The 22386-nt window shown below is 43.8% G+C and overlaps 1 protein-coding gene across 2 annotated transcripts in view; it reads right to left on the bottom strand.

Moving 5' to 3' along the window:
• The window catches only part of RFX4 (regulatory factor X4), an 85588-nt gene that overhangs the window by 41616 nt on the left and 21586 nt on the right, over positions 1 to 22386 (bottom strand). For both annotated transcript variants that reach the window (XM_074220824.1, XM_074220825.1), the window contains exons 4-7: positions 12252 to 12313; positions 9869 to 10082; positions 6571 to 6648; positions 1799 to 1962 (exon numbers count right to left, since the gene is read on the bottom strand). In XM_074220824.1, coding sequence (XP_074076925.1) covers positions 1799 to 1962; positions 6571 to 6648; positions 9869 to 10082; positions 12252 to 12313 — 518 coding nt within the window. The remainder of the gene's footprint in view (positions 1 to 1798; positions 1963 to 6570; positions 6649 to 9868; positions 10083 to 12251; positions 12314 to 22386) is intronic.

Genomic DNA, 22386 nt, shown 5'->3' with positions numbered 1-22386 from the left:
GGCTTCGGCCAGGAGCACAAGATTGCCAGCAGAGGCGATTGTGTGTTGGGTTTGCATTGAGTTTCCCATAGCCCAGTTGGCTTTTTATAAAAAAGAGTGGTTCACACGCCACCCGAGCTCGCTTGGGAGGGCTTTTGTTCTATAGACTCCTACTCAAGGATGCCAGACTTTCAAGAGGAACCCAAGTGTGCCCCAGCTAATGGACCATAGCCAGGGCCAGGCTATTTTCACTTCATATACTGACCAGAGTCACTGAGCTGAGGGCCAAGAAATGTAATGCAACAGCTCAGTGTACAATTATTAAGCACCTACCCTTGTTTTGGGGGAATCTTCTGCCCTCAAGAAGTTTATGATCCACACCAAGTATTTCAAAGATCATCAAAGACCTCCTACTTGTAAAACCTAGTGACCTCTTCCTCTTAATATCCTGCACCTAGCATATCCCCTGGCCCATACTTAATAGATGTTTATTCATTGGGTGATTGATAGACTACTGTCTTCTTGAATTTCTCTTCAATATACTCTTCTACTTCTCTGGCCACAACACCTCTTTCCCTTTTGCTGGTCATCTTTCCTCAGCCCCTTTCCAGAGGTATTATCCAAAGCCGTCTTCACAGCCTCCTCCTGTGTTTCTTCTTTAGTTATCATCTAGAGCCTTGACCATAATAAATTCTTTTTTAAAAAATTTATTTATTGAAAGCAATGGGGTTAAGTGACTTGCCCAAGGTCACACAGCTAGGCAATTATTGTCTGAGGTCACATTTGAACTCAGGTCCTCCTGACTTCAGAGCTGGTGCTCTGTCCACTGCACCACCTAGCTGCCCCCCATAATAAATTCTTAATAAGTATCTGTCGCATTGTATTGACATTCGAGTGAGGTACTTCCCAGGGTCATTTTGAGCAATTTGTCCCTGGATAAGAACCTACAATAGGAGACACCCAGCAAGTGAGGCACCAGCCTGCTTGGGACAAGGAGCCCCATTGTGGCAGCCTGCTTCACTCTGGACAACTCATTATTTCATCAACCCTAGCTTTTTCACTCTGACTCCCCCCTTCCCCCCAAGCAGTTGCTAGTTCTGATCTCTGGAGAGAAGCAAAATGAATGGATTCTCTTTCATACAACAACCCTTCAAGTAACTGATAAAAGCTCTAATATACCCAGACACCCAGGTGACCCAGGTTCACACTCTTCTGAGTTCAAATTCAGCCTCAGACACTGACCAGCTGGGTGACCCTGGGCAAGTCACTTCATCTTGTTTGCCTCAGTTTCCTCCTCTGTAAAATGAGCTGGAGAAGGAAATGGCAAACATCTCCAGTAAATGTAAATGGAAGAGTTTTGTGGAGGGAATTCAAACATCTAGGTGTCCATGCTCTCCACGTTCATCATATCCTCTTGTCACATACTCCGTGAACAGGTAAAACAATTCTAGCTGGTTCATCTGGCCCAGCATCCTGAACAAGGAGTCGACATTGCTCAGCTGCCCCTCATGTGATCTCAGGGTGAGCATGGCTTATATGGGGGCTGGGTCAAGAACAACACCCCTGGCCTGCCTTCCCTCCACCTGCTGGCGAGGTGGATTCATCCATGGTATCTGGAGGGTACCCATGAGGCAGACAGACAGATGGACACTGGGATTCCAGGGGGTTTTACTGGTAACAGACATCATGGAAGAAGAATGTAGTAAAAACTGAAATCCCTGGGGCAGAAGGCAAAGGGGCTCACCCAGAAATGCCTTCTTCTGCCCCTGGCTTCCACCAACCTATCTGTCCCTCCATCGCCAGAGGACCAGACACCAACCTGTCCGGTAATGCCTGCAGCACAGTGGGCATCAATACTCCCGAAATCGCTTTGTAGAGTATCGAGTCACAGACTCCGACGATGTTGACCACCGTGGAGGAGCCGAGCACGGGCAGCATGTGGGGGGGCATTCCTTGCCAAAAGTGCAGAAGAAAACTTTGAACCTGTGTTCCCCCAAACCAGGAAGAAACAAAAGAAAACACCTTATTACACAGGAAACTTCCCAGAAGTGCTTATCAGAGATGGGAATGTATGTTGGCTTCCATCCAGGCTGAAGACACCCCCTCCTGGATGGGCAGGCTGGGGGTGAGCTGGAAGTGACACCTGTTCCCCAAAGAGGACCCCCACCAGCCTCCCAGAGTGCCCAGAACCCCCATCTTAGGGTTATCCTTGGTGGAAGACTTTGTCTCTGCAGGAAGAATTTCTTCAAATGTAAATGATACCTAGCAGGGGTAACACATGAACCTCATCAGCATCCATTGTCATGGATTAGTTTAATGGATGAACTAATTAGGACACCAAAAAAAGGTCACTGATTAGGGGTTAAGGAGTGGGAGGTGAGAAAGGTCAGGAGCGGGGGAGATATTGGGTTGCATGGGGTCTTAAGCTCAAAGAAGGCCTGCTGGCCCAATCCCCTAACTTTACAGATGAGGAAATGAGGTGTAGAGAGGGGCAGTGACCTACCCGAGGCCACCCAGGTAATAACAATAACAGTTCATATTTTAAAAGCACTTAATATGTGTTGAGAGCTTGATAGTAATCATTCCATCCTCAGAACCACCTGCGGAAGTGTTATTATTATTATTCCCATTTAACAGTTGAGGAAACTGAGGCAAACAGGTTAAGTGACTTGCTCAGGGTCGTACAGTTAGGGAATGTCTAGTGAGTGTGCATTCTGTGCATGCCTGGGTCTCCATTTCCTTTTCTGCAAAATCATCATCATCATCATCAAGGTATTCATTCTGCCAATCTCCCAAGATTACTATGAGAATCACATGGAACAATTTATGTGAAAGAGGTTTTAAACCAAAGTAGTTTTCATAATAAAATATACTCAAGACCTGGAAGTGGATGAGCGAACTTCTTGTTCGAGGCCTGAGACCCAGAGAGGTCCAGTCATTTGTGGGAGGTTTCGCAAGTAGTAGGGGGCAGAGCTAGGATTCGAACTCAGGATTACTGGCACCTAGGCAGCCTTCTTTGCTCTGAGTCTTGCAGCTTCAGCCTGGGGGTGACAGGTTTTCAAGTCCTCTCATCTTCCTGAGTCACATTCCGGGTGGATGGGACTCTTTACAACCTGTGGCTGCCAAGGACCCTGGAAAGCAAGGACCCAGGAGCCCCTCCATGCAGCCTTGGGGGTGAGGGAAAAGGGTCAAACCCCCCCCCCCGCCGGCCACACACATACCCCTGAGCAGGCTAAAACTAAGAATGGAAGGAGGAGTGTTATGGTGATACTCTGATATACAGACCTCATGATGAAGATGATGATGAGAATGACAGCATTCAAATAATGCTCTGTGACTTGCAGAGCCTATACATATATTATATGATCCTCACAACAACCTTGTTATCTAACTGTTATTTTGATTCCTATTTTATAAATGAGAAGACTGAGGCTGAGACGTTGAGTGAGTGACGTGCCGGGGGCCACCCAGCCAGAAAAGCATCTGTGCCAGGATTTGAACATAGATCTCTCTGATCCCAGTCCCGTGCCAATTCCCTTCAGGGTCAGGTCAGAGGCAGGGGGCTGCTCCTAAAGACCCTTTAGTCGGGGTGACCTTAGACAGAGCACATCACTCCACTGGGCCTCAGTTTCCTCATATGTAACATGGGGTTGAATATCCTGGCTACCTAGTCCTAAGAGGATGCTCAAATGAGATTGTGCATAGAAAAACACTTTGAAAGAAAACCCATAAACCACAATACAAAGTCATCTTCTTCCTCTTCTCTCTCCTCATTCTTATCAATGATGAGGGTTCTAGTTGGAGAATGAGCCACCATGGGGCATAGGTAGCTCAGCTCCCTCAAGACTCTGGTACTGGGCCTGGAGGGAGGAAGACCTGGGTTCAGAACCTGCCTTAGACACTTTCTAGCTGGGTGACCTTAGGAAAGTCATTTCCTTTTCTTTTTTCTTCATCTGTAAAATGAGGTGGTTTAACTCAAAAACCTCTGAAGTTCTTTCTGTATGTAAAGTCACAATCCCAAGAAGAAACCGAGGCTAAGAGATAGGAAATAACAGAGACAGTAAGACAGAATTCAAACCCAGGACCTACTGGCCTTAGGGACAGCAATTTCCTCCCTGAAAGCCAGGGCTAGGGGCAGAGGACGAACTCAGTGGAGACTCCCGGGGGGAGTCCTCTGCTAGGGAATGCAGGGGAGCCGGATCATGGGAAGGGGCTGGGGAATCTGGATCTGCCCAGCTTCTCCCAGGCGCTGGACAGTCTCTGGTGAGCGAATGTGAGGCTGCGCAGCTCCAGAACTTAGAGAGCCGGGGTCCGGGTCTCTCTCTCTCTTTGGGCCTTCTTTGTGATGTGGCAGGGTGGCGTTCAGGGTGCCCAGCATTGGGCCAGGGTCAAAGCTTCAGGCCGCCCCTACGCCAGGCCTCAGCCTGCTCCTGAATCAGAGGAGTGGACAATCATGAGACTCTGGGCCTCTGAGGGGTCGGACTCCACGGTTTCCGAGGACCCTCCACCATGGAAATAAGACCACTGCCAGGGTACACTCCCTCTCCTGGATGAGTCTGAAGAAAGCCAGCTTTTCCCCAAAATGCTCTAGGAGGGAGGAGGGTTCCTGCCAGGAATCACCACTGGGGCGTGACCTGGGTTAGATCCCCTTTTGGGCGGCCTCTCTGAGCCGTGCCAGATGAGCTCACTCCTGAGAAGAGGGGGTATTCCCATGGTGGGCATGGACCTGGTAATGCCATCTTCGAAGAGACAAAGTAACTCATTATATTCTATTGTGACACGATTAATATTAGGAGAGAGGATAAAGGGCAGGAAAACTAAAGGGGATTCAGCCTCAGAGTTGAAAAGCCCGTTATGTCCAAAAAGAAATTTTAATATGTCTGTCTGAATTGCCATCCAAGCAGCCTTCCAGAGGAGCTCAAAGAAACCACACATACCAGGCCTCATAAAAGTGAAGGCATTCCTGACTAAAGAAAACACCCCCCCCCCAATAAAAGCCCCCTGAAGGGGAGAATTCTATTACAGGGAAGATAATGTGGCTAATAAAAAGACAGTGGTGGGAAAGCAGTGGGCCTGGTTGAAGGGGATGCCAAGGCCTTCCACACAATGTCTCGCCGACCTCGGAAGAATGCAGGTTGCTTTCCAGACCAGTGTCCCCTTTCCCACCACTGGGTGTGAGTGTCCCCAGAAGCACAGAGACCCCCAGGGAGGACCCCATTCTCTTGTTGCCCAGCATCCAAGACAAGGTGCCACCTTTGGAGGAGGAGAGAATTCTGGGATCTCCCTACTAGAAAAAAAAGCTCCTTTCCCTTCTAAATGGGTGGCCTCGGATTATCATTTGGGTCAAACTTTAGAATCCCAATGGGCCTTTGAAAAGTCTAGAGGATAAATGTAAAGGGGGTGGTCCTATGGAATTCGAGGAGATGAGTCCAAATGTTGGCCCTGTTACCTCCTGCCTCTGCAACCTTGGTCACAGATCTCTGGCCCTCGGAGGGATCAGACTCTATGGCTTCTGAGGACCCTCCACCACTGAAATAAGACCACTGCCAGGGTGAACTCCCTCTCCCCACTAATGTTCTAGTAGGTGGGAGGGCTCCTGCCAGGAATCACCCTGTGATCTCTGCAAGTATCCCCATTAAGGATGCTGAGTCAGAAGATTTGCACTCAAATCCTAATTCTCCTATTTTACTGCCTTGGACAAGCCCTCTCTGATCTCAATTTCCCTATCTGTAAAGTGAGGCAGTGGGACTAGAGAATCAATCTCTCGGATCAATTCTGGTTCCAACTCCTGGACTCTATGATCCCTGGGCAGTCTTCCCTCTTCATCCACACTGAGCCATTCTCCTTATTCTTTCTTTCTTTCTTTCTTTATTTAAGGTAATGGGGTCCAATGACTTGCCCAAGGTCACACAGCTAGGTGATTATTAAGTGTCTGAGGCTGGATTTGAACTCAGGGACTCCTGACTCCAGGGCCAGTGTGCTATACCCTATGCCACCTAGCTGCCACCCCACCCCATTCTTATGGGGTGACAGGGATGGATAAGAAACCAGCTTGGGAAATACTAACATCATGGAATTCTGACCCCCTTGAGGGACTTTACTTTTCTCTTCTATAAAAGAAGAGGGCCAGGACAGACAGGTCAAATGGCTGACCTCGAATGTCTCCCCCTCCCCCCCAACTCTACATCTCAGTTTCTATTCATTTAGTCCTGGATAAGTCATTTCCTTTCCCTAGACCGCAGTTTCCTCCTCTGTTAAAAGAAGAGATTGAACTTGATGACTTCAAAGACAAGTTCTAAATTGATTAAAAATTTGAAATTGCAGGAAGGATTTTATATAATCAAAAGGGGTAAAAAATTAAACTGAAGCATGGCAAACATTTCCTCTGTTTTTTAATGTCTTTATAAATAAGCATTTTAAATATATTGATTAATTGATTAATTGCAATCCCCTTTTTTCCCTTAATTTTCTGAATGATCAAAACTTTGTTCACCAACTAAGGAATGAAATGCTCTCTGGAACTGAACACCTGGGGTTATTTGGTCCATAAAATGACCCTGGAATAGAAGACTCAATCATTTCTAGACCTACCTCATCAAAGTTGGCTCTTATTACAGTGTCCAGTATCCTCTGACAATGGGTTCTGTACATCATAATAAAGGTCGAAACCTGAAGCACAAACACAAGGCCATCCGTTAGAGTTTTGGACATTTAAGCTTCCAGACCATTCCCTTTTGGGAAGTACAGTCTGCTTCCTCTTGGGCTGGTGAAATGAAGATGAAATGTGGATGTTGGAGACAGACACCATCCGTAGGACCCTTGGCCAAGATTCCGTTTCCTTGGCTCTAAATTGAAGGAGGATGCTTCCCCCAGTTCACCTGGATCAAGATATCTGAAGTTCCAAGGCTCTGGGATCAAAATATACAGTTTATATAAATTTTCAAGTAATGGGTTTTTTTTTAGTTTGTCTTTTTTTTGCAAGGCAATGGGGTTAAGTGACTTGCCAAAGGCCACACAGCAAGTAATGGGTTTAAAAAAAAACCCTAAAATTGTTATTTTCTTTTTTTTCTTAAAAAAATAAATCTGGGTCATGAAAAGGAAAATGATAAGAGAGAAAGAATTGGCATTGAATTCAGGAAGGGCTGGGTTCAAGTGCATCCAAAATGCCGCATCAGAAACATCAAATCCTAACTCTCCTATTTTACTGCAAGTCCCTTTTCAGGTCCCAAGTCCTCTTTAGAGGACTGCTTGAGGGGAGGAGTTTCCCCATAGAAAATTCTCTACAGGGATGAATTCATAGATCTGAACTAAAAACAAAACAAAACAAAACGTTGATTTCCTGAAGTATTACTGACAGATTCCAGGTCATTTGTTATCTGGGTGAAGAGATGATAAAATGGCAGATGATACAGATTTGGGTTCCGCTGCTACCATTAATTTCCCGTGTGACCTTGGACAGGTCCCTTCCCCTCCTTGGGACCAAGTTTCCTCATCTGTAAAATAAGGAGCCTATACTAATGATTCCAATTCAGAGTCACAGAAGGAAAAGGTGAAAGGGACCCTCTCCAAAGCCGTCTAGCCCAATTTGATGAACTGTCGGAGTAGAAGTCTGTCTTCCAGGTAGTCCTATAATAATCATTCCCATAAAATAATTCCTATAATAATTCCCGAGAGGTTTAAAAAGTTGCCTCCTAAAAATTCTGCAAAATGAGCACTTAACACAATGATTACAGAAAGCTGACTTGAGAAATGTGAGTGTAACTAGGATAAATGAACTCAATCGTAATCAGTGATTTGTGTCGTTTCTGGTAGTTTTTAAAAATCTACTTGTGATTTGCTTGTTAGAGGGCCTCTGGATGATGAAATACCTTCTACCAATGCAGATGGGCACCTGCTCTGCGACAGACTACCTTGGAGACTGACTTGGGACCCTGAAAGCTTCAAAGACAGATTAAAGGCCCACCAGGCAGAGGCACAGCTTGGCCTCACATCTGCCTGCCTCCAAGGCAGGCACTCTAACCATCAGGCCACACTTTCACCATCCTTGTCACACCCCAGACTTCTTCCAGGTTTGAGAGCTAGAGATGGAAACTTGGAAAACCAAAAGTTCTGTAGCCCCTGGTTCCACTAAAAGACATCATTTTACCTCTAAGTTATAAGGATATTGTAGAAAGATCACTGGATTTGGAGTCATGAAGGACTTGGGTTTGGACCCCAGCTCTGATGTTTGCTAACCAGTCAAAAGGACCTTCTTGCATGCTCAGTTTCCTCATCTGTAAAATGGGGGTCGAGGGGCAGCTAGGTGGCACAGTGGATAGAACACCAGCCTTGGAGTCAGGAGGACCTGAGTTCAACTCTGGTCTCAGACACTTAATAATTGCCTACCTGTGTGACCTTGGGCAAGGCACTTAACCCCATTGCCTTGAATAAAATAAATTTTTTTTTAAAAGAAAAAAATGGAGATTGAGATCCTTGGACTGAGGATCATCGGGGTCAGTCTTCTCAGTTTACACATGAGGAAATTGAAGCCCAGGGAGGTTCAATGATTTATCTAAGGTCATACAAGTAGGAAGCATCAGGGCAGGATCTGAACCCAGGTATTCTATAGACCTAGTGTGGGTGATTTGTGTTCCTGACCTTATATAGTTTTTTTTGTGAGAAAAATTCATTATGAACCTTAAAACACTCCAGAAACCTGAACTATTATACTTAGGAGAACCAAATATATTGTTTCCCTGAGAAAACAAGGGTCTACACCATATATAGCATCTACACTAGCTACCATACAACCCAATAGTCATATTGCCTTGGACTCTATATCATCAAATGGGGAAAAAAATCAGCTGTCAGAGGACTGGGGTCACTTCTACATTCTACCCTACACAGTTGAATATGCCACCTCCTCATCTCTGGACAATTGCTTGTTTCTCATCTCTCATAAACTTTGGAAAATGATCATCCTACAGATCTTTCCCTGGGGCAACCCATCCTGCAGAGGCATTTGGAGAAAAGCTCCAAAACTCCAAAGTCTCATGAGAGGCTGGAGACTAATGGGAGTGATCTGGGGAGATGGCCCAGGGAGTCTCCAGACACTGGTGGCTTCCATGTCTAAGTTTCCTTCTGGAATCTGACATTCCTCAATATCAGAGACCCTACCATAGTCATCACCACATCACTGATTCCGAAGAGTGGAGACCATGCCATAGTCATCATCACATTCCTGGTTCCTAACAGTGGAGACCATGCCATAGTCATCACCATGTCACTGATTTCTAAGAGTGAATACCATGTCATGTTCATCACCACGTTCCTGGTTCCTAAGAATGGAGACCATGCTATAGTCATTACCATGTCACTGATTTCTAAGAGTGAATACCATGTCATGGTCATCATCACATTCCTGATTCCTAAGAGTGGAGACCATGCCATAGTCATCACCATGTTCCTGGTTCCTAAGAATGGAGACCATGCCATAGTCATCACCATGTCACTGATTTCTAAGAGTGAATACCATGTCATGGTCATCATCATGTTCCTGATTCCTAAGAGTAGAGACCATGCTGTAGTCATCACCATGTCACTGATTCCTAGTCCAGTTTTACAAGTCTTTTCTATAACAGATGCTCAGCAGATGTAGAACTACTGAAAAGCATCTCTCAGAGCCTGGGTATTGTTTGATATTTTGAGGTCATTGTACGGTAGTTATAGTCTACATGGACCCTTCTGCAATGAGTCAGAGAGAGAGGAGGGAAACAAGGGAGACACAGACAGACATACAGAGAGAAACAGATGCACAGAGACAGAGACTGGGGCAGAGGTGCAAAGGAAGGAGAGACAGAGAAACAGAGGAACAGAAAGAGAAACACTGCTTTCAAGTATGATTACCCACCTTCTCCTCTGGCAGACTGGCCGGCAGGTTCAGGTCTTTGACATTGGGGAACTCAGGCAGCAAGGTACCCAGCTTGGACCGGGGGGAATAGGCCACTGTCTGCTTGCTCACTTCCTTCTTCCCTGACTCGCTGACCCAAGCAGCACCTTTCTTTGAATACATCACGTCATAATACTGAGAGCTCTCTTTCACAGCAATGCCATAGTAATGGTACCTGAGAAGGAGAAGTAAAGACCTGAGCATTTGTTCCATCATCAAACTGACTTCCCAGCAAAACTAGGTGATGCAGTGGATACAGCACCATCCTTGAAGTCAGGAGGACAGGAGTTGAAATCCAGCCTCAGACACTTAACTCCTACTAGCTGTGTGACCTTGGGCAAGTCACTTCACCCTGACTGCCTCACATCCAGGGCCATCTCCCGTCATCCTGATCCATAATTCACCACTAGACCCAGATGGTTCTGGAGGAGAAAGTGAGGTTGTGACATAGCACAGTCCCCCTCAACCAAATCCAATTCATGTGCTTGGCATCACCTCCCTGATGTTGTGGTCTTTTTCTTTTTCTTTTTCTTTTTTTGCAAGGCAAATGGGATTAAGTGGCTTGCCCAAGGCCACACAGCTAGGTAATTATTGTCTGAGGCTGGATTTGAACTCAGGTCCTCCTGACTCCAGGGCCAGTGCTCTATCCACTGCACCCCCTGAATAGAATAGTATCAGAATGAATAAACAGGCCCACAAAAGTAGACCCCCAGGGTGCCTCAAGATTTCTGGAAATAGCAGATACTTTGTCAATGGCCCCTGAATTGATCAGGGTAAGACCAAATCACCTATGACTCTTCCTTTGTAAGTCACTGGACTCTCCCCTACTCCATGAGTCAGAATTAGGACTCCAGTCACTTCCATAATGGACAGGCATCCCATGGGTCACCCCTCCTCCAGGGAGAGCCATGTTCCCCCTGGACCTATGGAAGAGAGCTGAGACTTTCCATCTCCAAGTGAGCATCCTCCAATCTGCAGGCCAGAGAAGAGATTTTCATTTCAGGCTCCATTACATTGGAGCTACAGCTTGCTGAATCTATCATCTTTCCTCAAAGGGCCGGTGCAGGGAGGACTGCCAGGGCTGATCACAGAGGACTTTGTTGTCCAGCCTGAGGGCCAGAGAGCAGACTCCCCTGCTGGCAGAGGTGTCTCTTCTCCCCCATGGAGGGTCTCCCTGCCCAGCTGGCCCACCGCTGCTCCTTCACTCGGTATTTGCTAGGGATGGCCTTTCCAATCTTGTCCACCTCAGAGATGCCATCATTCTAGGCCTCAAAGGCAATTCTGAGGGGAACTCCAAATTGTGAAAAAAATGTTGGAAGACAGAGAACCTAATGACCTGCATGGCCATGGGCAAATCTCTCTGCCTTTCAAGGTCTCTGTTTCTTCATCTGTAGGATGAAGGTATGGGTTCGGATGCCTTCCAAAACCTATTCTAGCTCTAGATCTATGCTTTTATACCTTGGGTTTAAGTTACGTGACCTTGGGGAAATCACTTCTCCTTTGGACTTTTATAAAATGAGATGACCTCACTTAGTTTCCTATGATGTCTTTTGGCCATTGGTGGGATGAATGGCCAATCTCCTTGGGCCTCCTTTTTGATTTTTTAACCCTGATACTGAGAAGTGGCTGCAATGTAAGGAGAAAGGTATGAATTTGGAGGCAGAAAGCCCCGTGTTCCGATCTTTCCGGTGATCCACATTGGTTGGGTCACCTCTGGCCCAGTGGCTCAAAGTCTTACTGATCCAGGCACTCTTGGATGGCTTTCTGACTCAGAGAAGGATCCAACCGTCATTGGCAAAGGGGTCCCAACCACTTCCACCCTCCCTTCAGGGTGTTTTCTAAAACTACAAAACGAGGGTCAAGGTGTTTCCTTGAATGTTCAGCATAATATCTTACCCAATGCAGGGGAGTGAAAGACTCTTGTTAAGAGTGAATTATACTAATGTTGCTTTCTCTCTTATACTTTATTTTTCTTCCTTAAGGATATGATTTCTCTCTCATCACATTCACCTTAGATCACTGTATACCATGGAAACAATGTAAAGACTAACAGAATGCCTTATTTAGGGTGGGGGAGGGAAGTGAGATTAGGGGAAAATTGTAAAATTCAAAATAAATAAATTTTAAAAAAAGAAAATATACTTATAAAAAAAGAATCTAGGTGTTGGATTAGATCAATGTATACCATGGAAACAATGTAAAGACTAACAGAATGCCTTCTGGTGGGTGGGGGAGGGAAGCAAGAATGGGGGGGAAAATTGGAAAACTCAAAATAAATAAAATCTTTCTAAATGTTAAAAAAAAAGTGAATTATACTAAATTGGAAGGACTCAGGGTTACTCACTTTGACTGGCCTCTAGTTCCGAGTCTTCTCGTGGTTAACTGTGGGAACTGCTGCCTTATAATCTGAAAAGCAAGACATCCATCCATCACCCATCAGACAAGGGAGAAAGCATTCTTCTGTATGTGTGTGTGTGTGTGTGTGTGTGTGTGTGTGTGTAGAGACGCACATACTTCATACCCATGGATGTGTGCTTACGTGTGTGTGTTGTTCAGGTAAACACGTGGTTCTTTAACTTCCTGTCCTGTTCTGTAGATGTGAGCATGTGGACTTGTGCATGTGGATAGCACAATGGTGTTTCCATTGCCTTGTATGTAGCATCTACAGACATATACGTGTTCATGCATGTAGGGCTGTACACAGACATGTACTGGCACCTCTATCACTCTGCATGCACACACATATACATGGGCACACACATGCACTTGCGTGTACACAGATGTGAAAATAAACCTGACATGTTCTCCCATATAAGCACACACATGTCCATGCATTGTAAATACACACACGTGTGCTTATTATGTGGATGTCGGAAGGGGGTGTTACTGTTGCTGTTGTTTGCCCTTTGTTCCTGAAGAGGACCACGACATCAGGGAGGTGATGCCGTGACAAGTACATGAACTGGATTGTAGTGAGGGGGGCTGGGCTAAGTCACCAGCCTCCCTTTCTCCTCTGGAGCTATCGGGGTCCAGTGGCCAGATGGGAATCAGGTCGACTGGAGAGGACCCTGGATGCCAGGCAGTCAGGGTGAAGTGACTTACTTGCCCAAGGTCGCACTGCAAGTAAGTGGCAAGTGTCTGAGGCCGCATTTGAACTCAGATCCTCCTGATTCCAGGGCTGCTACCCAGCTATATGTGAATCTAGGTACACATCCACATTGTATACATTTTGAGCTCTCAGAGCTCCGGGTAACCAAGGTGGTAGTTCTCAAATTTTTTGGCCTTAAGACCCCTCCAGAGTTTTAAAAATTACTGTAGCCCCACCTCCCAAAGAGTTTTATTTATGTGGGCTATATTCTTGTTATTTATCCTATTAGAAAATAAAATATCTTATGATTAATCTGAAAATAATTTTGACCTTCCAGATCACACTTTTCAAGAACTGTGTCCCAGAGTAGGTGAGTTGGCAGAAGAAATTTCCACCCTAAGAGGCAGCTGACCCGAGGAATTCATAGGTGTAGGTCAAAGGAAGAAGAGAGCAGGAGGGACTTGGGCCAAAAGACAAGCCTGGAGGCAGGAGGGTTGAGGATGACTTCAGGGGAAGAGCCTGGGCATGGGAAAACTGGCTGAAAGACCCCAGCCAAAGTTGAGACGAGTCAAAAGGAGGGCTTTTCCTTAGGAGGTGGCAGTGGGAAAATAAAGGAGGGGAACAGGGGGAAAGAAGATGGCACCTTGGCAGATTGTGCCCGGGAACCTGCTGCTTCCCTGAGATGCCAAGGTCTATTTTCACCAAGGGGAGCTGCAGGGAGAGACCAGAAAAGAGTAAGGGAAGCAGATGGAGCACGTAGGAGGTGGTGAAGGAGGACTAGTGCATGGGGAGCACATGGGAGGTGGGCATCCCTGCCAAGGGAAGTCAGCCAGGCAGAGCCATCTCTGGTGCTGGCGATCAGCTCTGGCCACTTGTGGCCACAAAAGTATCCAAGGTTATTTAAGGAAAGAAGGGAGAAAGAACAATCCAGGCCCAGAGGCCCAAAGAAACCACTATCATCACCTCCTTCCCCCCCACCCCCACCCCCACCCCCACCACCCAGCCTCATGTGGCCCTGAAGTTTGGGAGCAAAGTCTAAGATACTGCTAGTAGTCGCTGGGTTTCCAGCCAGCTTCCCTGGAGGTCTGGGTCTCCTGCCCACTCCTCCCTTCTCTGTTTTTCTGGGACAGCTCCCACTTCTCTTCTCTTTCCCCAGTTGAATTTCAGCTACTCTCCTTTCCTTGGGCTGCTCCTCAAGTCCCCATCCTGGCCCTGCGACCTTGGGCAGAGCAGAGGGCCAGGAGATTGGAGGGTCTGGGGTCTTGGAGAATGTTTGCTTCAAAGCTCTCATTTTGAGGATGGAACCACCCACTCCCACCTGGGGTTGTAATATTAATGAGTACTATTGATTAACCAGTAATGTTAGCAATTAATATTATATGCTAGTAATGAGGAATATTAAGTACTGTTCATTAATACTATTGATTAAAATAATGTACTATTAATCAGTAATGTTAGCAACTAGTATTATTATATACTAGTAATTAGTAATATTAAATACTATTCATTAGTACTATTGATTAATCTAAAGTACTACTAATCAGAAATGTTAGTGATCAGCAACATCATATACTAGCAATTAGTAATATTAAGTAAGTACTGTTCATTAGTACTATTGTTCCATCTAAAGTACCACTAATCAGTAATGTTAGTAATCAGCAACATTATATGCTAGTAATTAGTAACATTAAATACTATTCATTAATACTATTCATTAATCTAAAGTACTATTAATTAGTAATGTTGGTAATTTGCAACATTATATGCTAATAATTAATAACATCAAATGCTATTCATTAGTACTATTCATTAATCTAAAGTACCACTAATCAGAAGTGTTATTAATTCACAACATTATATACTAGCAATTAGTAATATTAAGTACTATTCATTGATACTATTGATTAATCTAAATTACCACTAATCAGTAATGTTAGCAATTAGCAACATTACATGCCAGTAATTACTAACATTAAATACTATTCATTAATACTATTGATTAATCTAAAGTACTATTAATTAGTAATGTTGGTAATTAGCAACATTATATACTAATAATTAATAACATCAAATGCTATTCATTAGTACTATTTATTAATCTAAAGTACCACTAATTACTAATTAGCAACATTTTATACTAGCAATTAGTGATATAAATTCTATTCATTGATGCTATTGATTAATCTAAAGTACTAATAATTAGTAAAGTTAGTAATAGTAACATTAACTATTAATCAGTAATGTTAGCAATTAGTAATATTCTATACTTGTAATAATAATATTAGTACTATTTTATTTGTTGGGGGGGGGGTTTAGGTTAAGTGGCTTGCCCCAGGCCACACAGCTAGGTCATTATTAAGTGTCTGAGGTTGGATTTGAACTCATGTACTCCTGACTCCAGGGCCAGTGCTTTATCCACTGTGCCACCTAGCCGCCCCAGTACTATTTTATTAAAGTAATATATTATTATTATTATTATGTTGCCATAGTAAGTGCCATTAATTAATATAAAGTTCCACTAACCAGTAATGTTACTAATGAGCAATGATTACATACTAGTCATTAGTAATATTAAGTGCCATTCCTTAGTACTACTGAATAATATAAAGTGCTATTCATCAGTAACGCTAATTCTTAGTCTTATATATTAATAATTAGTAGTATTAAGTACTATTGATTAACACAAAGCACTACTAAGCAGCGATGCCAATAATTAGTAATATTATATAGTAGTAATTAATAATATTAAGTACTATTGATTAGCACTATTGAGTCATATAAAGTACTACTAACCAGTAATTAGTTATATTATAACCTAGTAATTAGTCATATAAAGTACTACTAATTAGAACTAATTTTTTTTTTGTTTTTCAAGGCAATGGGGTTAAGTGACTTACCCAAGGTCACACAGCTAGGTCATTATTAAGTGTCTGAGGCTGGATTTGAACCCAGGTACTCCTGACTCCAGGGCTGGTGTTCTATCCACTGCACCACCTAGCCACCCCTAATTAGTACTATTGATGAATATAAAGTACTATTAACCAGTAATGTTAGTCATGAATAATATATATTACTAAATAGTAATAATAAGTACCATTAATGAGTAATTAGAAACATTTATTAGTAATTCATGATGTGGAGTAATATTAAGTCCGGAGCTTTAGTTTCTCTCCATTCCCCTGGCTGCACTTGACCTTTCTAAGACTCAGTTTTCTCATCTAAAAAATGGAGATCACACTATTTGCCCGACTTTCTTGACTGAGCCGTTGTTAAGGAAAGTGCTAGGGAAATCTTAAAACACAATAGACAGCTTGAGTTGTTCCTCTCACTCCTGCCCTTGGACACAGATCTTTTTATTCTCTCAAGGGAGAACAGCATATTGAAACTCACTGCCTTCAAAGCTGAGAGCCAAGAGCGTCTTAAGTGTCCTTCAGTGCAAGGGGCAGGAAGGAGAGGAAGAGAAGAAGGACAGGGGACCCCAGATTTAGCAGAGAATTAGACCTGAAAACTCTAGCGTAGCTTTGAGCCAGAAGATTTTTAAAATTGGGATGAACCAACTAGAAATGGATACTTTGGCCTTGGTGGTAGTTGTGGTATTCAGTCTTTTTCAGGATGAAAACGAATCCTCATAATCCCATATCTTTGGGCATCGGCAGGCATTTTAAAATCTGATCGATCTCCAGGGAGAAGAACGCACCCAACATACACCCTCTAGCTGAAGCTTCATTCTTGACATTTCCGCCATCACGTTCTTAACAACACAATAAATCAGACTCTAATTTGTAGCATTTGTCAATGTCTAAGACTCAGACTGAAACTTGACCAACCAGCTCCCAAAAACCGGTTCAAGCTGGCCCTAGCACAACCCTGGATATTTATAGTCTTTTACATTTTCCAACATCTTTAAGATTTCAGTCAGACCCCTGAGATCACCGTCCTAACAGCTCAGCCTAGGGGAAATCAAGGCGGGTTGGAATACCTCAGTGCTTCCCCCACAGTGGACCAATTAAACTGTAGTGTTATCTTTCTTGAAAAATCATTTAGAAAGCAAAAGCACCTCTATTGGTATGTGCCTCCTTTATAGAGGTAGGAAATTATGGGTGTGGAACACTGAAAAAACTACATTGTCATATTCAATTGATATATTGGTCAATTTTGCTAAATTGTTTTTTCCATTTTTTTTTATGCTGTTATAAGGGATGCTTTTTTGATTGGGTCAATGGGAGAGATATTCTTGGAAATGAAGGTGAGGTAAAAAATAATATTATAATTTTTAAATTGTTAAAAATTTATTATAATTTTAAAAATGAAAATCATTTAGGGTAATAGTGTTTTGAGAGGCAAAGTCAGAGTTTGGGAGGGATACCCTCAGGGTGGATTACCTATAACCTCTAGTTAGGGATCAACTTCTAAAAACCTGAGAGAACCCCATCATCCCCTCCCTCCATGAAAGTCAGGAGAATTGAAGAGTCCAAAGTCCTTGACGAGAGGGGAGGGAGGCATATCAGGAAGGCAGTTACTGAGACTCTTAGATTATTGATTTTATTTATTAGGCCATGTTTGATTCTTCTATAAAGATGTGTGAGGCCCCGAATCTCCATTTCTTGCTCCTTGTGACCTTGGGCTCATGTGGGTGGACTTTCACCTGTCCTATCTCATCCCTCTCTGGCTCTCAATACTGTATCCTTCCTTCCATGAGAATGTAAACTCCCTGAGGGGAGGATCTGTCTTACTTTCAGAAGAATTTAACCCTAGGCTTGTTATCTTTTCAGTATTCAATAAAATATTCTTCCTATTTATATTTGGAGATTATATTCTATTCACAACATTGGAGGGAAAAGAGAAAGGAATCAACATTAGCATAATGCCTACTATGTGTCTAGAGGGGTCCACATACATGTGGCTTACCAAAGGGTAAAGGAAAGCACCACAACGGATGTGAATGGGCAGCAGCATACCACCAAGTACTTATCACCAAGACAGGTCAATAAATTGTTGACTAGGAAAAATGGGACTGGAAAAATAGCCGGGCCAAGAGCAAGGAATGAAAGATGACTATCCATTGAGGGTAGCTAGGTAAAGATGTGGATAGACTCAGAAAGATCTGAATTCAAATCTGGTCTCAGATATTTCCTAGATGGGTGACTCTGGGCAAGTCACTTTTAACCCTGTTTGCCTCAGTTTCCTGATCTGTCAAATGAGTTGGAGAAGGAAAGGGCAAAGCAGTCTGGTATTTCTGCCAAGAAAACCCCAAATGGGGTCGAGAAGAGTTGGAAATGACTGAGCAAAGACAACAAATTCATTGAGGGAAGGTCTCCAGGGTATTGACCCAATCCTTTTTGGTGGATTTATGGGAAGCCAGGGGCAAGAATAACACAGGTTGATGTTGAAAATAGGTTGAGATACACTTTTGCTGAACTCATAGATTCAAGAAAGTATGGGAGTAAATGCATATGACCTTGGAAAAAACCATTTCATCTCCATGGGCCTCAATTTTCTCATCTGTAAATGGACTTGGGCTAGATGATCTCTGAGGTCCCTTCCAGGTCTAGATTTATGGCTTCAGTTAATGCCCCTTCAAGTTCAAATTCTATTCTATGAATCATATCCATGACTTAGCCTAGTGGAAATTAGTTTCCCTTCTTGTGCTTCGGTCTCCTCATCTGTAAAATGAGGGACTTGAAGTATTCTATGTCTAAATCTATGGTCCTTTGATCTACAATTCCATGACCATTAAGTAAAAAATAAGAGATCAAATGCTGAATGGGTGGGCTTCAGATTAATGGGGTACTATTGAATATGGAAATAAATAATATAACGCAGCATACACACACACACACATAACACCAGTAACAATAATGGCCTCTGAGGCCACGAAAGCTAGTCAGACATGGATATCTTTCTTGAAATAACTCATAGGCTAATAGATTTTGGACCAAGATCACAAATCTGGAGTTAGAAAATATCTCAGGCCCTATCTAGTGAATTAATCCATGAGAAGGGGTTCTTTGAATCACTCTACAGGACCCTCCTTTCTAGAATACTTGTACTTCAGTTTTTTGAGAAATTCCGAGCCTTGGCTTTGAAATCAGAAGTTTGGGGTTTGAATCCTAGTTTTCTGATCTGTGCTAAGTTTTTCACCCCAAAGTAAGCCACGAATTCCTCATCTATCAAATGAGGGGGTTGGAATAGATCATCTCTGAGGGCCCTTTCAGTTCTAGTCTTATGATCTTGTGAGTTTTGTGCTATCGAGAGAAAAGAAACTGCATTCGATAGCTAATTTAAAATAATAATTCCCAAGTCAGGAAGCTTGTCCTTTACAGTTGGGGGAAGTGAGGATAAAGGCCATCTGCATCAAATCCTGCCACAGTGGAGGTCAAGACTTTTCCTCCCAGAGCAGAAGAGAGAATTGTGTCTTGGTTAGCACCTCCTCCTTCAAGAAATGACCAAAAAAAAAGGGGGGTGAGTGATGAAAAATGGAATTGATTTTTGATTGAATTATTAGTAAGTGCTTCCCCACAGGCCTATAACCAGAGTGGTTTCCCGTCCTCCTCTGTCCGGCTCATAGACTTTCCTCTGGTTCTGAAGGCCCACAGTGGGTTGGTTTCAGGCCCCCAAACACAGGGGTGTCATTCCAGAAGCGAGGGCCAGACTCAGCAAATAGCTCAGCCCCTTTGTGGGCCTGTGAGAGTCCAGGCTCGCAGTTTGATAAATGAGCAGACAGCTAGGCAGTTCCCCCTTTCTTGTTTTGTGTGGGCTCAATGAAGCCTGCCTAAAGAACACCACATGCTGTCCCAGCAACTGATCTAACATTCCCCAACATCTCAGCCTTCCAAATTCCCTTTAATTACACGTTAATCCCACCCCTCTCCCTTTCAGCCTCTAGTGACAGGGCTAGGGGCTCCAGAGGGCTGTGGGAAAAACAGGGCCTCGATGAAGATCTGCGAGCTGAGGGGATTGCAAGGGAGCTTTTCTGAGCTGTGGAGGGAAGGGGGGAAGGGAAGGAGAGGCTCTCATCCCAGCCCTGCCATGCTAGCCTCAGCCGGCCGGCCATCTTTTCAGAATCAAGGGAAGCGGGCATCAGGAGCTTGCCTCCATTTGGTCCAAAGGGGACTGCTTGCAAAGTGATCCTCATGATAGTCTCCCACTAACCAGCACATTTAATGTCCATGTCCATGTGAGCTTTGGCCCTGGAAATGGTCACCTCAGGAGGCTGCGCACTAATTCTGAGATGCCACCCTGGCTCCTTCCCCAAAACGTTTTCAGAAAGCCTCTGTGGCTCATTTAGAAACCATCCAAGAGAGGGCAGGAACCATTTTGTTTCTGTCTTTGTGTCCATGGGATCCAGAAGGGATCACGGAGAATCCAATCTCCCTTGCGCAGACTTGGAAGCTACTTAACTATATCTATAGGTTTCCCTATAGACTCAGCTCCTTAAGGGAAGAGACTTTTGGGGTTTTGAGTCCTGAGGCTGACTGGCTCTTGGAGGATGGGGAGATTACCCAATGATGAGGTTCTTAGTAGTCCAAAGAATTCTCAAGAATTCAGGAGTGGTGGTGGGGGGAACAGGGAAATAAAGAGATAGCAGGAGTGAAGGTCTTCTCTTATATACATAAAGTCACCTCTCCCTAGATGGGATCCCCACTTCAATCATCAAAATTATTCACTTCATTTGCTTCTGAATGATTTTTAGTCATTTCAAAAAAAAAAAGATTAAGGGCAAATTTTTTCCCCTATTGAGGAGATTCAAAGGAAAGCATCTCTGACTTTGAAGAAAATTTCTAAAAAGGATTGTGGACTGTGGCTAAAAGGGACTCCAGAGGCTCTCTAGTCTAATCTCTTCAGTTTACAGATGAGGACCCCAAGGCCCAGAGAGGAAAGGGTTAGAGTGCCACCCAAAGTGCCACGTCCCAAACCCAGAGTTCTCCCCATCACATGAAGCCATGAAGCCGAGTTTTCTGATTATCCCAAGCAAAGTCAGTCTGATTGGCAGGGGTGGCCGGCTTCCCAGCTAGCTCTTCTGAAGAAACGGAAGCTCTCAATCACTTGTTTAAAAGTCCTGTCCCATGCCTTGGGAGGCCTCTTTTGCATTTTAAGGATCTCAGGGAGGGAAAGCAAAGTGTTTCAAAGGCCATGAAAAGCATCTCAGCTAGCATTCTCCTCTGATGGGCATCAGGTATGAAAGTAGGCATGGGTTTTCCAAGGCAATGTTGACAAATGCTCTAGGAAGACCCCACCATCTTGGAAAGGACTGTGGGTCTACTGCCCAGCCTGGGCAGGTCAGGGGTAGCTCACCCCAGGGAATGCCACAGAGGGATGGATTTTTTTTTTCTTGTCACAGTATCTCATGAAGAGCTCAGACTAAGTGATAGACTGTCTGAGAGCCATGTTAGTGGAGACAGCATACACACACAGCACTTAAATAGATACCCATTACTACTGTTACTACTACTACTACTACTACTACTACCACTACTACTACTACTACTGCTAGTCCTTTGTTATCAAAGATGACCACACCAACCAACCAAGTAATTGGAGGTGTGAATGACACAACTATGTTTATTATAGTGAGAGAAATGCTGTGTAAGGCATCTTCTCACTTTCTGAAGAATGGTGGGTAAGGAAGCAGCAGAAAGGGGTTAGATTTGCATCACAAAGATCTAGGTTTGAATCCTGACTCCGCTGCTAATTTCCCATGTAACCTTGGGAAAGAAACCTAATCTCTCTGAGCCTCGGTTTTCCTATATGTAAAATTAAGGAATGGAATAAATGACCTCCAAATTTCCTTCTCCTATGTTGATGATTTTAAATAGGAATAAGAAGGAAAGAATAATTACAGCCTAGAACAAACCACATGCTATGGGGGTTTTGAAGAGTTTTTTTTTAAAAATACACATCACAAAAACATAGCTTTTTCCCCACTCTTTTTACAAGTGACTAGAACAATAGCAGATAAATGATGGTGATGAAGCATTTACACTTTGGAGTCCAAACATTTAACAAATCTCATATTCTAGACTTATCATGTTCCTTCTGGCAACATCCCCAGTCTTGACTTTGAAAAAGAAAAAAAAAAGCAATTAAGTCTGGTGGCACTTGGCCCTAGGCCAAGTCTATCTCAGGCCATACTTGGCTTGCATATCAAATCTGCAGATGACAGAAAGTAGGGAGTGATAGTGAACCCCCAGATGCTGGAGTCAAGACTCCAGAACAGATAGGGGTAGGTTGGAGCAGTGGAGCCAAACAAACACAGAGGAAGGAAACAAGCTGGGAGAAATTGAAAGGCTTGATCTCGGGTTCAAAAAATCAGCTACCCAAGAACAAGGTGGGGAGTTCAGACAAGCTAATCACCTAGAAAGGGCAACCAATTCAAGGCCAGTCCACAGGG

Source organism: Macrotis lagotis, chromosome 2 (assembly GCF_037893015.1).
Source record: "Macrotis lagotis isolate mMagLag1 chromosome 2, bilby.v1.9.chrom.fasta, whole genome shotgun sequence".
Classification (NCBI taxonomy): Eukaryota; Metazoa; Chordata; class Mammalia; order Peramelemorphia; family Peramelidae; genus Macrotis; species Macrotis lagotis.
The sequence above is the reverse complement of the archived record's forward strand: the minus strand, read 5'-3'. Positions and strand labels throughout refer to the sequence as shown.